This window comes from Falco biarmicus, chromosome 6 (genome assembly GCF_023638135.1).
Source record: "Falco biarmicus isolate bFalBia1 chromosome 6, bFalBia1.pri, whole genome shotgun sequence".
NCBI classification, from domain to species: domain Eukaryota; kingdom Metazoa; phylum Chordata; class Aves; order Falconiformes; family Falconidae; genus Falco; species Falco biarmicus.
The window spans coordinates 17,418,604-17,434,079 of NC_079293.1; the positions used below are offsets into that span (position 1 = coordinate 17,418,604).

The 15,476-nt window shown below is 39.6% G+C and overlaps 1 protein-coding gene across 1 annotated transcript in view; it reads right to left on the bottom strand.

Annotated features, from left to right (window-relative positions):
* PRIM2 (DNA primase subunit 2) overlaps positions 1-11,378 on the bottom strand; it is a 127,970-nt gene extending 116,592 nt beyond the window's left edge. Inside the window, exons 1-5 of the mRNA XM_056343719.1 lie at positions 11,308-11,378; positions 10,910-11,083; positions 10,155-10,258; positions 9,770-9,849; positions 4,684-4,804 (exon numbers count right to left, since the gene is read on the bottom strand). Coding sequence (XP_056199694.1) covers positions 4,684-4,804; positions 9,770-9,849; positions 10,155-10,258; positions 10,910-11,066 — 462 coding nt within the window. The 5' untranslated portion in view covers positions 11,067-11,083; positions 11,308-11,378. The remainder of the gene's footprint in view (positions 1-4,683; positions 4,805-9,769; positions 9,850-10,154; positions 10,259-10,909; positions 11,084-11,307) is intronic.
* Positions 11,379-15,476: the final 4,098 nt, after the last annotated feature.

The following is a 15,476-nucleotide window of genomic DNA, read 5'->3' on the forward strand; positions in this document are numbered from 1 at the left end:
ACAACAGTCTATATTATTTTTTATACTATTTGCAGGCAAAAACTTCTTTAAAACACCTCCACCCCCTAAAAAAAAAAGTCTGAGGTTTGATGTTCAAATTCAGAGCCAGACACTCATTCCACTACACAGAATGCTTTAACCGAAAGGAAAAAAGAAAATAGCTTCACTGCTGTCCCAAATTCTGGCCAAAAAGCAAAAGCTGAAGCAAGTTATTGTCAGAGATGCTGAATACATCCCCTCAGAAGTTGAGACCATTGAGTTTTTTCACTCTGAGAAGTAACAATAATAAAATTTCAAATAATCCCCATCAGTCTCTGTTCTTGAGCACAACATGAGCCCTTGCCACCCATGATGTGACAATCTCTTCTTATCCAACCTAACATATGCATGCTTAAACAAAAGAAAAACACCACTTTAATTTAGGCAACTCCCCACCACACCACCACCACTTACAACTAACTAGAAGAGTAACAGCTGCCAAAGACTCCAGCAGAGTCCCAATCTCAGTAACATTCTACAGACATCTACATCAGAGTTCAAAATAAAAGTGTAAATAATTAAAAATGTACAGAAATTGCAACAAGGGAAATCCGTACATTCATGAGGCTGTTGTTTCACATTACGGTACAATTAACACCTCACCATCACAGAAAAAAGTAAAAATAAATAAGGCAAGGTTGTCCATCATTGCTGCTCCTCCAGTCTGATTCTTGTTTTCCTTCTACACTCTTCTTTCTTGATATTTTATTCAACATGACACACTGTATCTTGCCCATGCTGGCATAAATTGGTAGGATAATATAAACACTAACATTTCAGAGGACTGTAAAATTTTGCGCACCACAGCAATGTTTCATTAGGCTGCACAGCACCAGTCCAGGCATCTTCGTTTGCCAGAAAACAAATTGGCCAAAGCTACTTCCTACAAGTGACTAAAATGCAATCTACCTCTCAGTGGTTCAAAAAAATGTCTCAAATACAAACTGAAAGCAAACTTCCCATTTTTTTCAGAAAGTCCAGGTTCCAGAGGCTTCTCTCAGAAATACTAAAGATGCACTAACTTAATCCAGTGACAGCTTTATAAAATATTTCAAGGAAGAACTTACATAAGCTACAAACTTCGGTACTTTATACTAAATGTAGAGAAGCTTATTTTCACATTGTACAGATTTTGAATTACCATAATCCAATGCATGTTCAAACACAAATTCATTATACTGAAGTCATTATCTTTAATCTAATACTTTGAACAGTTTATATCCCTCCTTTTGCACATAAAGGGCATCTTTATAAACAGGTAAAACTCCCCAGAGGAACTACTTACTTAATTGTAATAAACCCTTTCCTGTGCATTTTGCTCCATCAGCAATATAAATGTCAGTCCCAAGACATGAGAAATCCTATTATAAAAATTAAAACATTCATTTTCATTAAATTTCATTTCTATTTTCAGTTTCAGAAAGCTCTTGCTCTTTTATTAAAATTATCTTTAATCAAGAGATCAGAACTACTATCATTTCAAACTCTCCACAGCCAACTGTCATACAAAAAAAATTCAAAAAGTCTGATTTTTTTTTTTCTTCTAGTTGTTAACAACTTCATTCTTCCAAAAAAGTTGCTAAATAAGATCTTCGGCACTAAAGTCGTCAAAGAACTTTAATGGCTGCTTAAGTATTATCCTTGATAGGACTGAAGAGTTCTTGATTCTATAAAAGAATCATTTTCAATCTATAATTCACAAAACCTCAGGAATTAGTCTGCAAAATATTATATGAATACGTCTCACTTTCTCATGCATGTAAGCAAACATGAAAAGGAGGTAAGTGACAGTGATTGAATACTCAATGTTAGGTTCACTTTGTCAGTGCTATAAATTAAGACAACTGTGACAAAACCATACAAGACAATTCACTTATTCCTCCTCCCCACAAAAAGTTGACCAGTTCTTTTATTAAACACTGAGAATTGCTTCTGGCAGTGGTTCTTAGAATTGTTAACTAGAGACATAGCTACACCAAAGTCTTGATAGCCCAGCAGCTCAGGCCTATCTCAGGTTACAATTCTGAAATGCAGAATGATTATCTAGAAAATGCAAAGCATTTCTCTTTAAAGAAATACAAGTAACTTTCTTAGGATATCCTAAGGAATTAAAATCCCATAGTAGAATGTGCATCCAGTTACCAATATAGAAACTGAATTGTAGTATCAGAACTTAATTCTTTTTCCTGAAGACCATACCCTTTTCTAACAGGTGGAGCACAAAGTTTGATTTCCATCTTGTTTTATGCACAGTAAGGCCTGAAAACATTGTAACTTCCAACACAGAAGTATGAAGAGGATAGATCATTTCCTTTCTAAAACCTCTTACAAATACATTGACAAAAATAATACTGCATTTACAATGGCCTTACTTTTTAGTGGCTCCTACATAACACCATGAAGTTTAGACCTGTTTCAGATACGTATGGAATTCCTTAGTATTCAAATGTTTCATGGATGATAGTGCAAGTAGGGATTCGTTTTGCCTGAATTCCCACTGGAATCAAAAGGGAGGAAAAAAGTAGAAACAGGGAAGTCATTTTCAATGAAATTATGCTTTGTTGCCTCAATAGACGTAAAGAAGTAAAACCTTCTTAATCATTTTGATATATTGAAGGCACATTCAATAGCACAGAACCAAGCCATACTCCTAGCTATTTCCTACAAACATTAATTTATTCTCACAAGCCTGAATACTGAAACTGTGACAGGACAATGTGAGACTGGGGAATAAGCAACGGAAATACAGCTGCACAAACACACTGCTCGCTGCAAGGTCTACTGAACCGAAGAATGACATTCCCGATAGTCTCTCTATAGACCTAGGAAGGCCCATGTGTTACTGTTTAGCTAGACAAATTCGTTCTCAACACTACATAGATCATCTTTCAGCAGCAGCATGCATTGGTGCCGGGTATTTCAATCCAGCAACACAGAATGCATGTCACCCACATATTTTAGAACATTTAAGTTATTTCTAATTAAGCCGTATTTTATGAGAAAGTCTATTAGTAGAGTGATAACTATACATTAATTTTTATGAATTTAAGTTTACTCTGAGAGCTACAGACAAGGCTGGAGCTTTCTAACAAACTAGTTCATCACTGCAATGCAAAACTATTGAAATCATTAACATAGAAACCACAATAGAAATTTTCCTTTAATCCTTTAATCCACTCAGAAAAATGAAGCGGTATGTAACAGCTGGAACTCTTTTGCAATACCCCTAAAGCACTTCAAAACAGTTGTCTACACAAATTTGATATTTTTAAAGGTTTTCATAAGTTTCATAAAGAACTAGAAAGAGTTTAAGTTAAAAGGGAAAAAAGCTTTGAATCTAAGTTCTAACAAGAATGCAAAAACTGTGGAATAAGAGCATTTACAGAATTTTGGACACAACTTGCCTTCTGCATTCTCCATAGCAGGTACCTAATGGGCCAAAATCAAATGGGCTATTAAAAAGTTTAATTTACATGTATGTGAATGTATGAAGTCTACGTAACAATAAAACTGTTATTTAATTGTACATCATTTCTTCTAAAATTACATATAAATGTATAAACACAGTAGCAATTTTTTAACTATTGTATCTAATACCAGCTTTTTTTTTTTAAAGCTAATCAGTCTTGGTTACACACCTATAGCTCCAGTAACTCACATAATATGCATAAACAAGCAGAATCAAAATTATTTTTAGCATGCAAAAACATACAACTGTGCATCAAAAATATACTTGCAAAGTAGCAGCTTATTATTTTTAACCCACAGTGACAATTACACAATAAGATATGTTCTTGAGCAATCCATACAGGATTTTCATAACTTTGATTATGAAATTTTAATTACGTTCTCAACAGCTATCTCAAGTATTCCTTGAATGCGTGTCTTTTTAATTTTCACATTGTTTTCCAGGCATCAGTATTCATTAAATGGTACTGTGTACAAAGTCACCAGGTCACTGTGGTTTGGTTTGGTTACTATAGCAAGAAGCCACCATCTTAAAAGTAGTTAGTAGACTGCAAAGGTTCCAGGGCAAAGTTTATTCATAAAAACGTATATTGACCAAAACTATTTCCCGAGTGAAATCAGTAATCTGATGAGAATGGATTGCACACACACATCAGGTCAGAAAAACACACAGACATTGCTTTCTTATCACTGAAACCTTTAAGAGAATTATCACATAATTCATCACTTACATGTAAAAGAAAGCAAATTTTTTTATATACTTTTTTTTTCCCCCTGATGGACAGATGAGACATACAAATGTCATATCTGAAGAACATAGACTAGAGCTAGCCCATCCAGAATCTTGATTCAAAAATACCTCCTATCAGCTTTCGTAAACATTGTTAACTTACTTTTGTCATTACACATTTTTTTAGTTGTTGGCTGACTGAAGCAGACTGGTTGACTGAAGCAGACTGAGCTTCTCTTGTTGCAGCACAAAATTACATCATTTAATCCACATTTCTGTGGCATGCACACTATTCTCCAAATTCACAAGTTCTGTGTGGTTGTTTTTTAAAACCATAACTGCACTTTTTATTTTTTAAACAGAAGTACTAAAACTATCTTAATGAGAATTTTAAAAAATAAGAGGTACATGCAACATAACACAAATACAGAAAGTAACATACTTACAGCTTCAAATGATAAGTGAACATGTTCCAGGAATTTCTGTCTTAAACTGTCAGTTAGTTCATTGAAGCGGTATCTCAAGAGATCCATTTCTTGTTGAAGAAACCAACGCCTGAGATCCTCTCTGCAAAGAAACAACCAAAAAAACCATAATAGGTTTGGTGATTTTGCATTCTTTCTTTCTTTATAAACTAGATGTCAAACCTAGTAAATACAGCATTAAATTAATGCCGACTTTTGCATGGGACCCCCAAACTGAGGAGCTTGGAAGAGAAGGCAGGAAACCTTCACGAAGGAATGCTCAATCAGAAAAGACAATACACAAAGAAGCATGACTGTACATGTTTTGGAAGAACAGAGGTAGTCAATCTCAGCACTAAAAATTGTTCTGTAGGTATCAAAGCTGCTAGTCTCTTTTAAATGGTACTCACAATTTCTTACTTGTTCTAGGTAAGAACACCGACTACAGATCGCATTCTCCTTCAGTATTTAAAGGACAGGGGGGGGTTCCGTTCACACAGCACAGTATTTCTTCATCGTAAAATTAATATCACAATCCAATAAGGCTACTACCCGAAAAAGTGAGAATTAAAGGAAGTAGGCATCATAATGTATCTCCAGCTGACGGAACACACACATATCTCTGATACTCTAACAACAGTGCTCTATGAAAGGCAACAAATCACCTGGAAGCAGGCCAAAGGAAAATACATGACAATAAACTCGGCTGAGGAACACAAGTAACTTCTAACACTTGTCAAAAGAGCAAAAGGGGATTAGCAACTGCAGGTGAGCATAAACAAGAGCACAGGGACAGGAGTCAGCAGACAACCTAAAAGAAAAACACCACTGACACCAGTCTCTATGTAATCATGTTACTCTTTACATCCCAGCACGCAGATTCCCAGGCATCAGCACATTACTTAAGACTACAGCAAGCACGTACCACAATACTAGTAACAAACGCCACCCTGTACGTACAAGCAGAGAATATAGATGATAATGTATCTCGCTATTACAGAGTATCCTTTTAAATCGTCCTCTGAGAGCCATGCTGTAAGCTACTGCCATGACAATTCACAGAGCACTGAAATACTGCAGTCTTACATGATCTCTTTACAATATATAAGCATCTTTTCCCACAGGGGACCAGTGAATTGCTACAGAGTTGTTTGTGTTATTGTGGACAAAACCTCTGCTTGAAATATGGCTTGGAGAAAAGTAATTATTATTCAAATTATAATTCCAGATGGAAAGGCTCTGTTACGGTAACCTGTAAAGTACAACCCTGTGGACAGTTTCAGTGCTTGGAATATATTATTAGTCTGTGCAACTTAAAATGGAAGTTAATGCCTTTATGACTGATCTCCTGCAGTTCTTCTGTGATTATCTCAGACTGTAACAAAATCCTAGGATATGACAATGCTACTCTTTTCCTAATTTATCAGTTTTACATTGCTTTTGTTCTCCTAAGGGGAAAAAAGAAAAAGAGGAAAAAAAAAAAATCAAGCATATATAGTTACTTTGAAGCCCAGCCAGTCTTGTTCTTCCTGTCCTTCAGAAGAGCAGATCAAAGGCTACAATCCCATCTAGCCACTTAAGTTACCAAAACAAGATAATACAACTGTTACCTCTAAGACAACACACACAACCCACTCAGATTCTTCCTACAGTTGACAAACTAACTGATGAGTTGGCTTATGTTACTGTATATGTCCAGCATATACTTTAAAACTGACCTTCCTAGGAATATCATCTTTAGGGCATTATTTATGTTCTTTTTTTTCCTTAAGTTTTTTGGAAAATTTTACATCATTTCTTACTATGTACACTTTTTTTTATATCTTTACATATTTCTTAATACATCAATTTTTAAATCACGTCTTATAGTCATTTTTTACATTTTTAAAAATTGTACGCTCTCATTCCAGAACATATTAGTAATAACACTTACTATCAAAACCACAAGCTTAACTGAAAAGCAATGTCACTGTCGTTAGATAACTAACCAAGCTGCTGCTGCTGAAGATGAGACACTTGCAGGTAGTTGAAGTATAGATGTTAGGAATGTCTCCTTGTCTTCTGCCACTTAATTTTTTTGTATGCAGAATACTCAACAGTTTAAATCACATCAGTAGATTCCTGACTAGAAAAATAATATGAAAGAACAGGCTCTTTCATGACAGGGAACAACACCCAGGGTCAGGGGAAAAGTCCTCTTCACCCCCCAAGGAGTGGGAGGGAAGACTGATGTATTTGTTATGAAGCATCAACACAGAAGTACTGTAGAAGACATGAAAATGCTCCTAAATCTGGAACCTAAGACTAGTAGCTCACATTCCATGATTAAATATGAGAGTTCAGTTTCCAACAACTTAATGTTAACTTCTGAAAAGCCTGAGCATGGGCCAGAGCTCTACTCTACCAAGCAACTAACACCAGAAAATTCCTCAGTTTAAGTTTCAAAAGATATATAGCAAGGGGAACATGGATACAGAAAGCACACAAAAGTAAATGCTAGTCAATGTAAGAGGCAGCAATTTCACCACATGAGTCTAAATTATCATACAGGAAAAAAAAACAACAGTAATTAGAGAAAAGGCCATGCTAAGTTTCACAGACAGAAAGGGAAAAAAAAAAAAAAAAAAAAAGGCACAGAAGTATGTTTGAAAGTTTCCTGAACAAACGAGTTTTGCTGCCAGAGGCAAGATTTATTTCCTCCATCTTAAGTGAAGATTATGCTTCTGTGAAACCATGTAAAACCCAAACCAAAACAATCCAATTTATAAGTGAGAACTGATGCAGACTAGAAAAACAAGTTGATGTGAACTTGTACCCCTGGGTGGCACTGTTGGTCAACTGGAAACTTAAAACCATGGTGTCACAGGAGAACAAGACGGTAAACACAACTGCCACACGGAACTGAATTCAATCTAACGGAACTGAATTCAATCTAGTTTACAGTTATGTCCATTTAAGTACACTTTTTCAAACAATCCTACCTTAATAGCTTTCATCAATTAACCTAATTATTTGTGCCAAGTTTACTTTTCTGACCTAATATGATAAAAACTTAAGAGAACAGTATATTCTACTTGCCTCCCAATTTTATCTTTTGGGAAACGTGCCAGTTTTAGAGCATAGAAATCTCTCATTCCTGAAATAGCTGCTTTTCAAGAGAGAATGAAGAACGCTCAGTACACGGTCACCTCACCGTGCTTAAGAGGCTATTTTCTATTTTACCAGTAAGTACTAGGCCCACCTCTTCAAAGAAACAAACAAAGCTAGTTTAAGTGGACACTATCAAGCTGCTTTATTGAAACACTGAATCAAGCCATCTGTATATAAACAGAAACATAAAAACACATTTGCAAGTAGTTTAAAGAGTGCCCTGGAGCTCTATCCAAGGTCTCTCCTCCCTAAGAGGGGGTCTTTCCCCTAGACTACAAAGAAAGGCTCTTTCCTGCTGATTCTGTGGCCCGAAATACCTTGTATTCATTTCTGCGCAGTGGTTCACCTTCAACAAGCTGCCCACCTCTGCCATACCTATACCCTAATTCTTAAGATACTTCCCTAAAACACAGGGTTTGAACCATGTCTCCCATTTATATCCTAAGCAAGCACTGCAGTCAAGTAAATTCTCATACAAAAGCCAAGGATCTTCTTTTAGAAAGACAGCTTGCATACAGAAAGAAAGCAGTCTGATTATCTAGAGCTATCATTAATTCCAGGAGATTCCAGAGTCATTACAGAGATGCAGGGCAGTGGGGGAAAGATACCACATCAGTCACAAAGGCAAATGTTTGCCTGAGGCAGCCTTTCACTCAGCATGCTAGCCCCTGTCATTCACATATGCCTTCCTCCACCTTTCTCCCTTCTCAGTACAGTAGACAAAGCTCAGCGGATTCCACTCCTGAACCAAATACCTAACCTTCAGGCTTTTGCAAGATGTCTTGTATTGCCTTCTGTGAATCTGACCCAATCTGTCTTCATTTTTCCTGAAGACACAGACCAATCAAAAATAGATGCCTCTTGAATTCCAGATCAGATTCTTGCAAACAGACAATTCTACCTTCCAGAATGGCAGAACTTTTGTCTTCAAATGTGTCACTACCAACACCCTCAAAGTGCCTTGCCTCCCAGAGAAAAGCAATGGTTCCATCTAAATAATAATTAAATGCTTAAAGTTTTACAAGAGAGGACAATGAAAGCCAAACTGACTATTCAAAATGCCACTAACTGTATAATAAGAAACTTCTAAATATTCAAGGCCATTTCAGTCCCAGGCTACTGAAGGATACTACCTTCTGGCGGGGGCAGGGGGGTGGTTGTAGAAACTTACAATATAGATAAAGCAAGGTATTTTCTTGTAAAAATAAGCAGAAGTATGACTAAGGGAATTTATAAAAACATACACAATTAACGTAAGCACTAGAAAGAAACCAGTATTATGCTTGTTAATTCATAATCGCAAATAATATACATAGACCAGAAAAGGGCAGAAAGAATTTCAGCTGTACTAATGTTACTCAACTTGCTCCCTTCTTTCAGGATTTTAAATTGTACTATCAGAGTCACTGCAGTGAAGGCTGCTATTGATCACATCCACAACCTGTTCCTCACTGTACACGCATCCCAGACCTAGCTGGCTCATCAATCACGTACATCCACAAACCGCCTTCACCACAGCCCAGATGTCTTTTGAAAGGGCAGCATGATGTAATGTGAACAACCCAGAAGATGTCAGGGTGTTTAAAGACACCCAGGGCCTGTCACGGTGAAGTTTCCTCCATTTGGAGGCTTCTGAGGCCTCTGCTACTTCCTATTCTGATCTTATGGTCTGTAGCAGGCACCTACCATGTTGTTAACGGTGTAAGATTACTACAAAATCTATATATTAATTTTGATCCCAAGTATCTCTTTTCATCACAGGTGAAATCAGGTTCCTACCAAAAAAAAAAAAACCGCTGTTTGAGCCTACTTTTTTATTTAGCACCCAGGCAACTCTAAAATATCTATGTCTATAATAAAGCAATATATCTGTGTACATTTCAAATTAAGAGTACAGCACAATCCAAAAAATACTTACGACTGACAGTACGCAAGGCGCAGTATGAAATGGGAGATATGGTCTTTTCTTCTTGCCTCATAGTCATCCTCAGCCAAAGCCTACAGAACATATTATTTCAGAAAAATAATCTCTCCCAGATTAAAAATCCACAATTTATCTATCATTGGTGTTCAACAGTGTATTAATACTCATCTTTAAGACAATAAATGTAAGACTATTGAAGAAGGGGGTTATCCTAAAGAAATAAATATATACACTCAAAGAAAAACTCATTTTCTCTGTCAAAATGGCAGGATTTAAGTTTTAGGAATAGTACTTTATCACCTCTACTTTTATTCAGAATTATTGAATGGTGTAAACAAGATAAAGTGCAAGAGAGTTCACTTTTTTTATTTTTACTTACTTTGTAAGGAAACTTAAGTTTCCGGAGCTCAGCCTCCAGCTTGCTTTTGTAAAAATCACTACTTCTAGCATAGCTCACACCAAGGTTTTCAACTACCTTGAGCACTTGGAAAAAAAAGAAAAAGTCCACATTAGAGACAACATATTGAAAAAAAATCTAACCATATCATGTCTCGGGAAATGCACAAACTGTGGTAAGGCCACAGAAATCGCTTTTAGCAGTATGGGGAACAAAAGGGTAAGAAATATGGAAGATTAAAGTTGGCCCACAGGTCCCGAGCAGCTCGCTCAACTCTGGGACCCATGGAGTCCACAGGGAAAGGGAAACAGCTAACATTGACGGATCAGTCTCGAACATCGGTTTCCACTGTAATGAAGGAAACCCTGGATTCAGCAGTTTTCAGGAGCTCAAGGGAACCCTTACTCCCAGCCACAATCGCTGTACTGAGACACATCAGATATGTCACAACACCTAGAAAATGAAACGTGCTCGTGAAAACTACCAGTATAAACCAAAACTATACAGTCCCGGCTGCTACATACCGAACACTCGTTAAGAAATCACTCAGAGCTCTCAAAAATACCTGACGCGACACGTTTGCCTTTAAAGATGGTTCATTTCAGCACGAGCAGGCACCCAGTTCCCATCAGCAGCAGGCAGACCATCTAAGCCCGCCAAAAATACATACAGCCATGACAGGAGGAATCAAAAGTTTCGGGGGGCGGGAGGGGGGGGTGTGTGGAGCCGCTACTCACGCTTCAGGCGGTCGATGGCCAAGCTCTCGAACTCCACCAGAGAGATGCTTTCAGTGGGCGGCTCCAGGTAGAACTGCAGGCTGTGGGGGTACAGCTCCCGCCGGTCCCCGGCCACCCGCGCCTGCTTCAGCCGCGTTCGGCCGCTGGAGAACTCCATCGCCGCCGCCGCCGGGCCTGGGTACGACACGCGCGCTCAGCCGCCGGGGAGGCGGCACCGCGAGCAATGGCGGGAGGGGGAGGGGGGGGAAGACGGCGGCTGCCGCCAGACCTCGAGTCAGACGGGGCCCGCCCGCCACCGATCCGCCCCGGGGCTGCCGCTGGCCCCCTCCCGCGGTCACCAACCCCCTCCTTCCCACGGCAGCTCCCCCCGCCCGCCGCCGCAACACAGAAACTCCCACCTGCTGCCGCGCCGCGGCCGAGCTCCCCAGCTTCCCGCGCACGGCCTGCCCCGCCCACTTCCGCCACGCCACGCCCCACAGCCACGCCCCCCCCGTGGCGATTGGCTGGCGCCCGCGAGGCAGCAAACAGTGCGCACAGGCGGCACGGCGGCCCCAGCGGCGGCCGGGCGGCCTGGTCTGCCCAGGTAGCTGAACAGATTATAGCGGGTCTTTTTGTCCCATGGGTTTTTAGACAGCGCGGGATGGCTTTTTATAACCAACTTTCTGTCAGTTTGTGGTTTTCGGGGCTGAAGATCCTTACAAATAGTTGCCACCAAATGAAACAGACGCTTTTGCTTGTTTTTTCCCCCCAGCCTTTGGATTTCCGGGAGGCTGGTGGGTGGCTGGGTGGCAGTGGCTTCCACCATCTGCCTGCCTGCTGGCATTTTCCTTGTTTGAAATACTGAACGTTACCACAGGAAAGCAGTTCCCTGGGGCCCGAAGCAAAGCCTGTGGGTGGCAGCAGGCCACGGCCAGCCCCGGTGGCTCACTGCCGATGTGGAGGGCCTGGCCGCACAGCCACCATGCGTGAACCCCGTGTGGCCCAGGCACCTGTGTTGCTGTCTCCAAAGTGTCTACCCAAGTTGTCCTCCCATGGCACCCAATGTCTGTCCTCAAGATTGGCACAACTGCTGTTTTTCACCGGTCATCTACAGTCGCCCCCTGCTCACCTTAGCAGCAGCACTGTCATCTGAATCTTAGGCAACTCCAGGACCCAAAACTGAGGATCACAATATCACTAAGTTTCACGATGCTGTTAAGCTGGTTTGAAAGTGAAACGTTCAGCACAGTATTCAAACACTGAGGAACTTCCTTTTAATTCCATGATCCCATAAACTCTGAACCATTCTACAGTTGTATAATTTTGTCATTTTTCCAAGATAACTGCAGGATTTGCTATTTTTGCCACTGGGTTGACCATTTTGCTGCAACAGAGGTTGTGTTCTGTATTGTGTCCCTGCCTCAAAATGCCACTTAATTGCCAATTTTTCCCAACCAGAAAAATTGGTTAATGATCTTGCAACAAATTCAGAGTGTAAAGGGATGGAAAATCAGAACTGACATTCAGTTTATGCCCACAAAGTGAAGAAAATCAGTAGCATAGGCTAGCAAGTTCTTAAGAACAATGAAGCGACACATGCTAGTCTCATGTTCGTGGGCAACACCTAGGACATTGCTGAGTGAGTGATCTGATTGCAGCTTTAATAAACACCACCAGCCTTAAACTGCAGCTTGCCTCTGTACTAGCAGATTAAACATGGCTCAGAGTTCAACTGCTGTGAGATAATCCACTCCAGTCACCCTTCAAAACAGTGGCCGCATCCAAATTACCTACAGAGAATACTCCTGTGCTTATGCTAATTCTTAAACTGTGAAGTGTGCTCTTTGGTCTGGGCCAAACCTCTGCCAAGGAACCATCTGAACAGGATAGAAAATCAAGTTTCACTCTCCAGTGCTGCTTTGTACTTTTCCAGGAAAAATCATGTTATCGATATCTGTTTATATGTTTATAGTTTTGTAATATATTTAACCCAAAGCAACTTTTTTCGAGTAGCCAGTGCTTATCCCTGCAGCTTTTTCCCTTCTCCACCTGACTGCTACGTAAGTGACTCAGGAGTAGGAGTTCATCTGCCAAAATCCACCCAGTAGCTGCAAGAAGGCAGAGCTTTTGCCTTTGACCAGTGTGTTAATACCCAAGAGAGCTTACTGAGACTGGCCATGCAGCGTCCAGGGCAGGCTGAGGAGTGAGGTAAGAGTAGGTACATTTGCTTTGAGTGCTGTACCGGGACTGGACCAGAGGGGGAGAGGTGTGACAATGCTAAGGAGCACTCTGCAGAAAACAGCAATGATTTTCATTTTAATTTAATTTCAATTGATGTTTTAGAGTTTAGCACAAAAGCAGTACCACACTTTTTAAAATCATGGTATGCGGTTTGCTGTACATCACTATTTCTTCTCCTGAACAATGTCCTGCTGATTTTTAACAGGTTATGTCTACATCTGCTGTTGTCCTTTATTGTTTTGTTTTAATAGTAGTCATTTTTCCTCTAAGGCTGAATACTGTTCATCAAATTGTCTGTAATTAAATCAAGACTTACCCCATTTATTTTATTTCAGTTAACTGCTTACACTATCATTATTTCAGCTGAAATTAAGAAGCAAAATTAACATCTATATTACTTGTCTCAAATAAATCTTACAATGCAAAACCTTAGAGGGGTTTGTCAGCCCTTTCATACAAAACTAATTTTACTGGGAAAAGGAAACAGACAAAGAAGTTAAAAGGTAACACCTTGGGGAAAAACTCCCCAAATTTCATAACCCAAATTTTCTTACTGATGCATTTATTGAAACCTATATTTGCATCACTTCCACAGTAACGTTACCAGTAGGGTCTGATTTTTTAAGTATTTTTTTAAGAGAATCATTGATGTTGCAACAACCCACCTCACAAATGTTTTAAAACAACATCCATATGGTCAGATGTGAAATTGTCCCCATCATCACATCCAAACACAGCCCAATTCAGCATACTCCAAACTGTTCTGCTACCTAATTAACAAAAACCAGAGTCCTTATTTGCATTAAATATAAATGATTACACAGTTTCTCCTGCCACTTTTGTTATATTATCTAGCGGAGTGCCTGATGCTAATCTGTCAGAGCCTGGTTCTTCTCTACTTGAGTAACTACAACTGCTAATAAAAGGGTAAATACGGTAATGCCAATATCTAGTCTCTCTTTCAACCTGCTCCTTTCATCCATCATGTTTGGCATGTTTGGATCTCTGTGGATGGCAGGGATTAGCACAAAGTGTCCTTTCTCTGCTTCCAGCTCCCTTTCAACTCTTACTGTTAATTTATCCACAATCTTATTTACTGCATTTATCATCAGCCTGAGTGAATTCTCATGTAATTCAGTCTTTAGATGTAATTGCCTTCATAACTTGCTTACTTGATGTTTTTACCTCTTATTTATAGATTTTTTTCATCACTTAACTCAATCCCTTTACTGGTCTGGCTTTTTCAGAAGTCTTGACAGGTTTACACTTTTCTTGTAGTGTATTTGTGTCATTGCTAGACCAACTTCTCTTTGTATGTCTGTTTTGTAGTTCTCTGCTCATGCTTTTTATTACATCTTTAAATGTTTGCCATCCAGGTTTTACCAAGATTTTTGTTTCTGACCATGATGCACAGGTATCTCTGTACTTACTATGAATAGCAGGGTAAATATTCTGAGCTGGCCTTTAATTTCTGCAGGCTCTGAAGTGAGTAAATTGTGAATCGTGCAGTGAAGAGAGGTTCAGGGGGCTATTTTAGTTGGAATATGTTCTCAGTCTCTCAGTGTTAATTTAAGTGGGGAGTGACAACAGTCACATCCCTTGTAAGACTCTCTGGCTCCACTCATACAGGGCGTTCAGATCCTGGATTTATCCCCCAAGACCCCTGCCCAAGACTTTAGTACACAGGCAGAGGAAATCTAGATACATTTTCACAACCTTCTGAAATTTATCCTGAAAGGTAGGTCTGTCATCCACCTCTGCCTCTCACTGCATGCATCTTCGTCAGTATGTTTAGGCTGCTGTAGCAAATATGCTCACTGCATCCTTGTTCTGTTATAGATCATATTTCCAATCCTTAGTATAGTTTTTCAGGCTACATATCAAGGAAGAGTCTGTCCTGTCCCTGTGCTAGGCTTCTCCAAATGGATGCCACTCTTGTACTCCATTACAAGATGTTCCACTTGCTGGGGCTTGGGGGGGGGGGGGGGGGGGGGGGGGGCAGGTTGACCTGTTTGGGTGGTTTTTTTCTCTTGTTATTCTTCCTGTGATAATTTTTGAGCATTCAATCAATGTTAGAGAGAGGGCTTGAAGCATCAAAGATAAGAACTACTCACAATTTTGAGAAATTAGATCCTGGTAAAGGAAAGAGATTCAAATTTCTGCCATGGGTACCAGCCTCCTTCGTGTGTGGAGCAGCAGCAACCAGCCAGTTAACACAAACATGCTGCCCAATCAGTGTAAATATAACTTGAGTTCAGCCACTGCTGCATCATCTCCAAAAAGGTGGACAGGGGAAGGTTTGAACTACTGAGCATCAGGACTAAGAAAACAGAATTCTTCTGTAAAC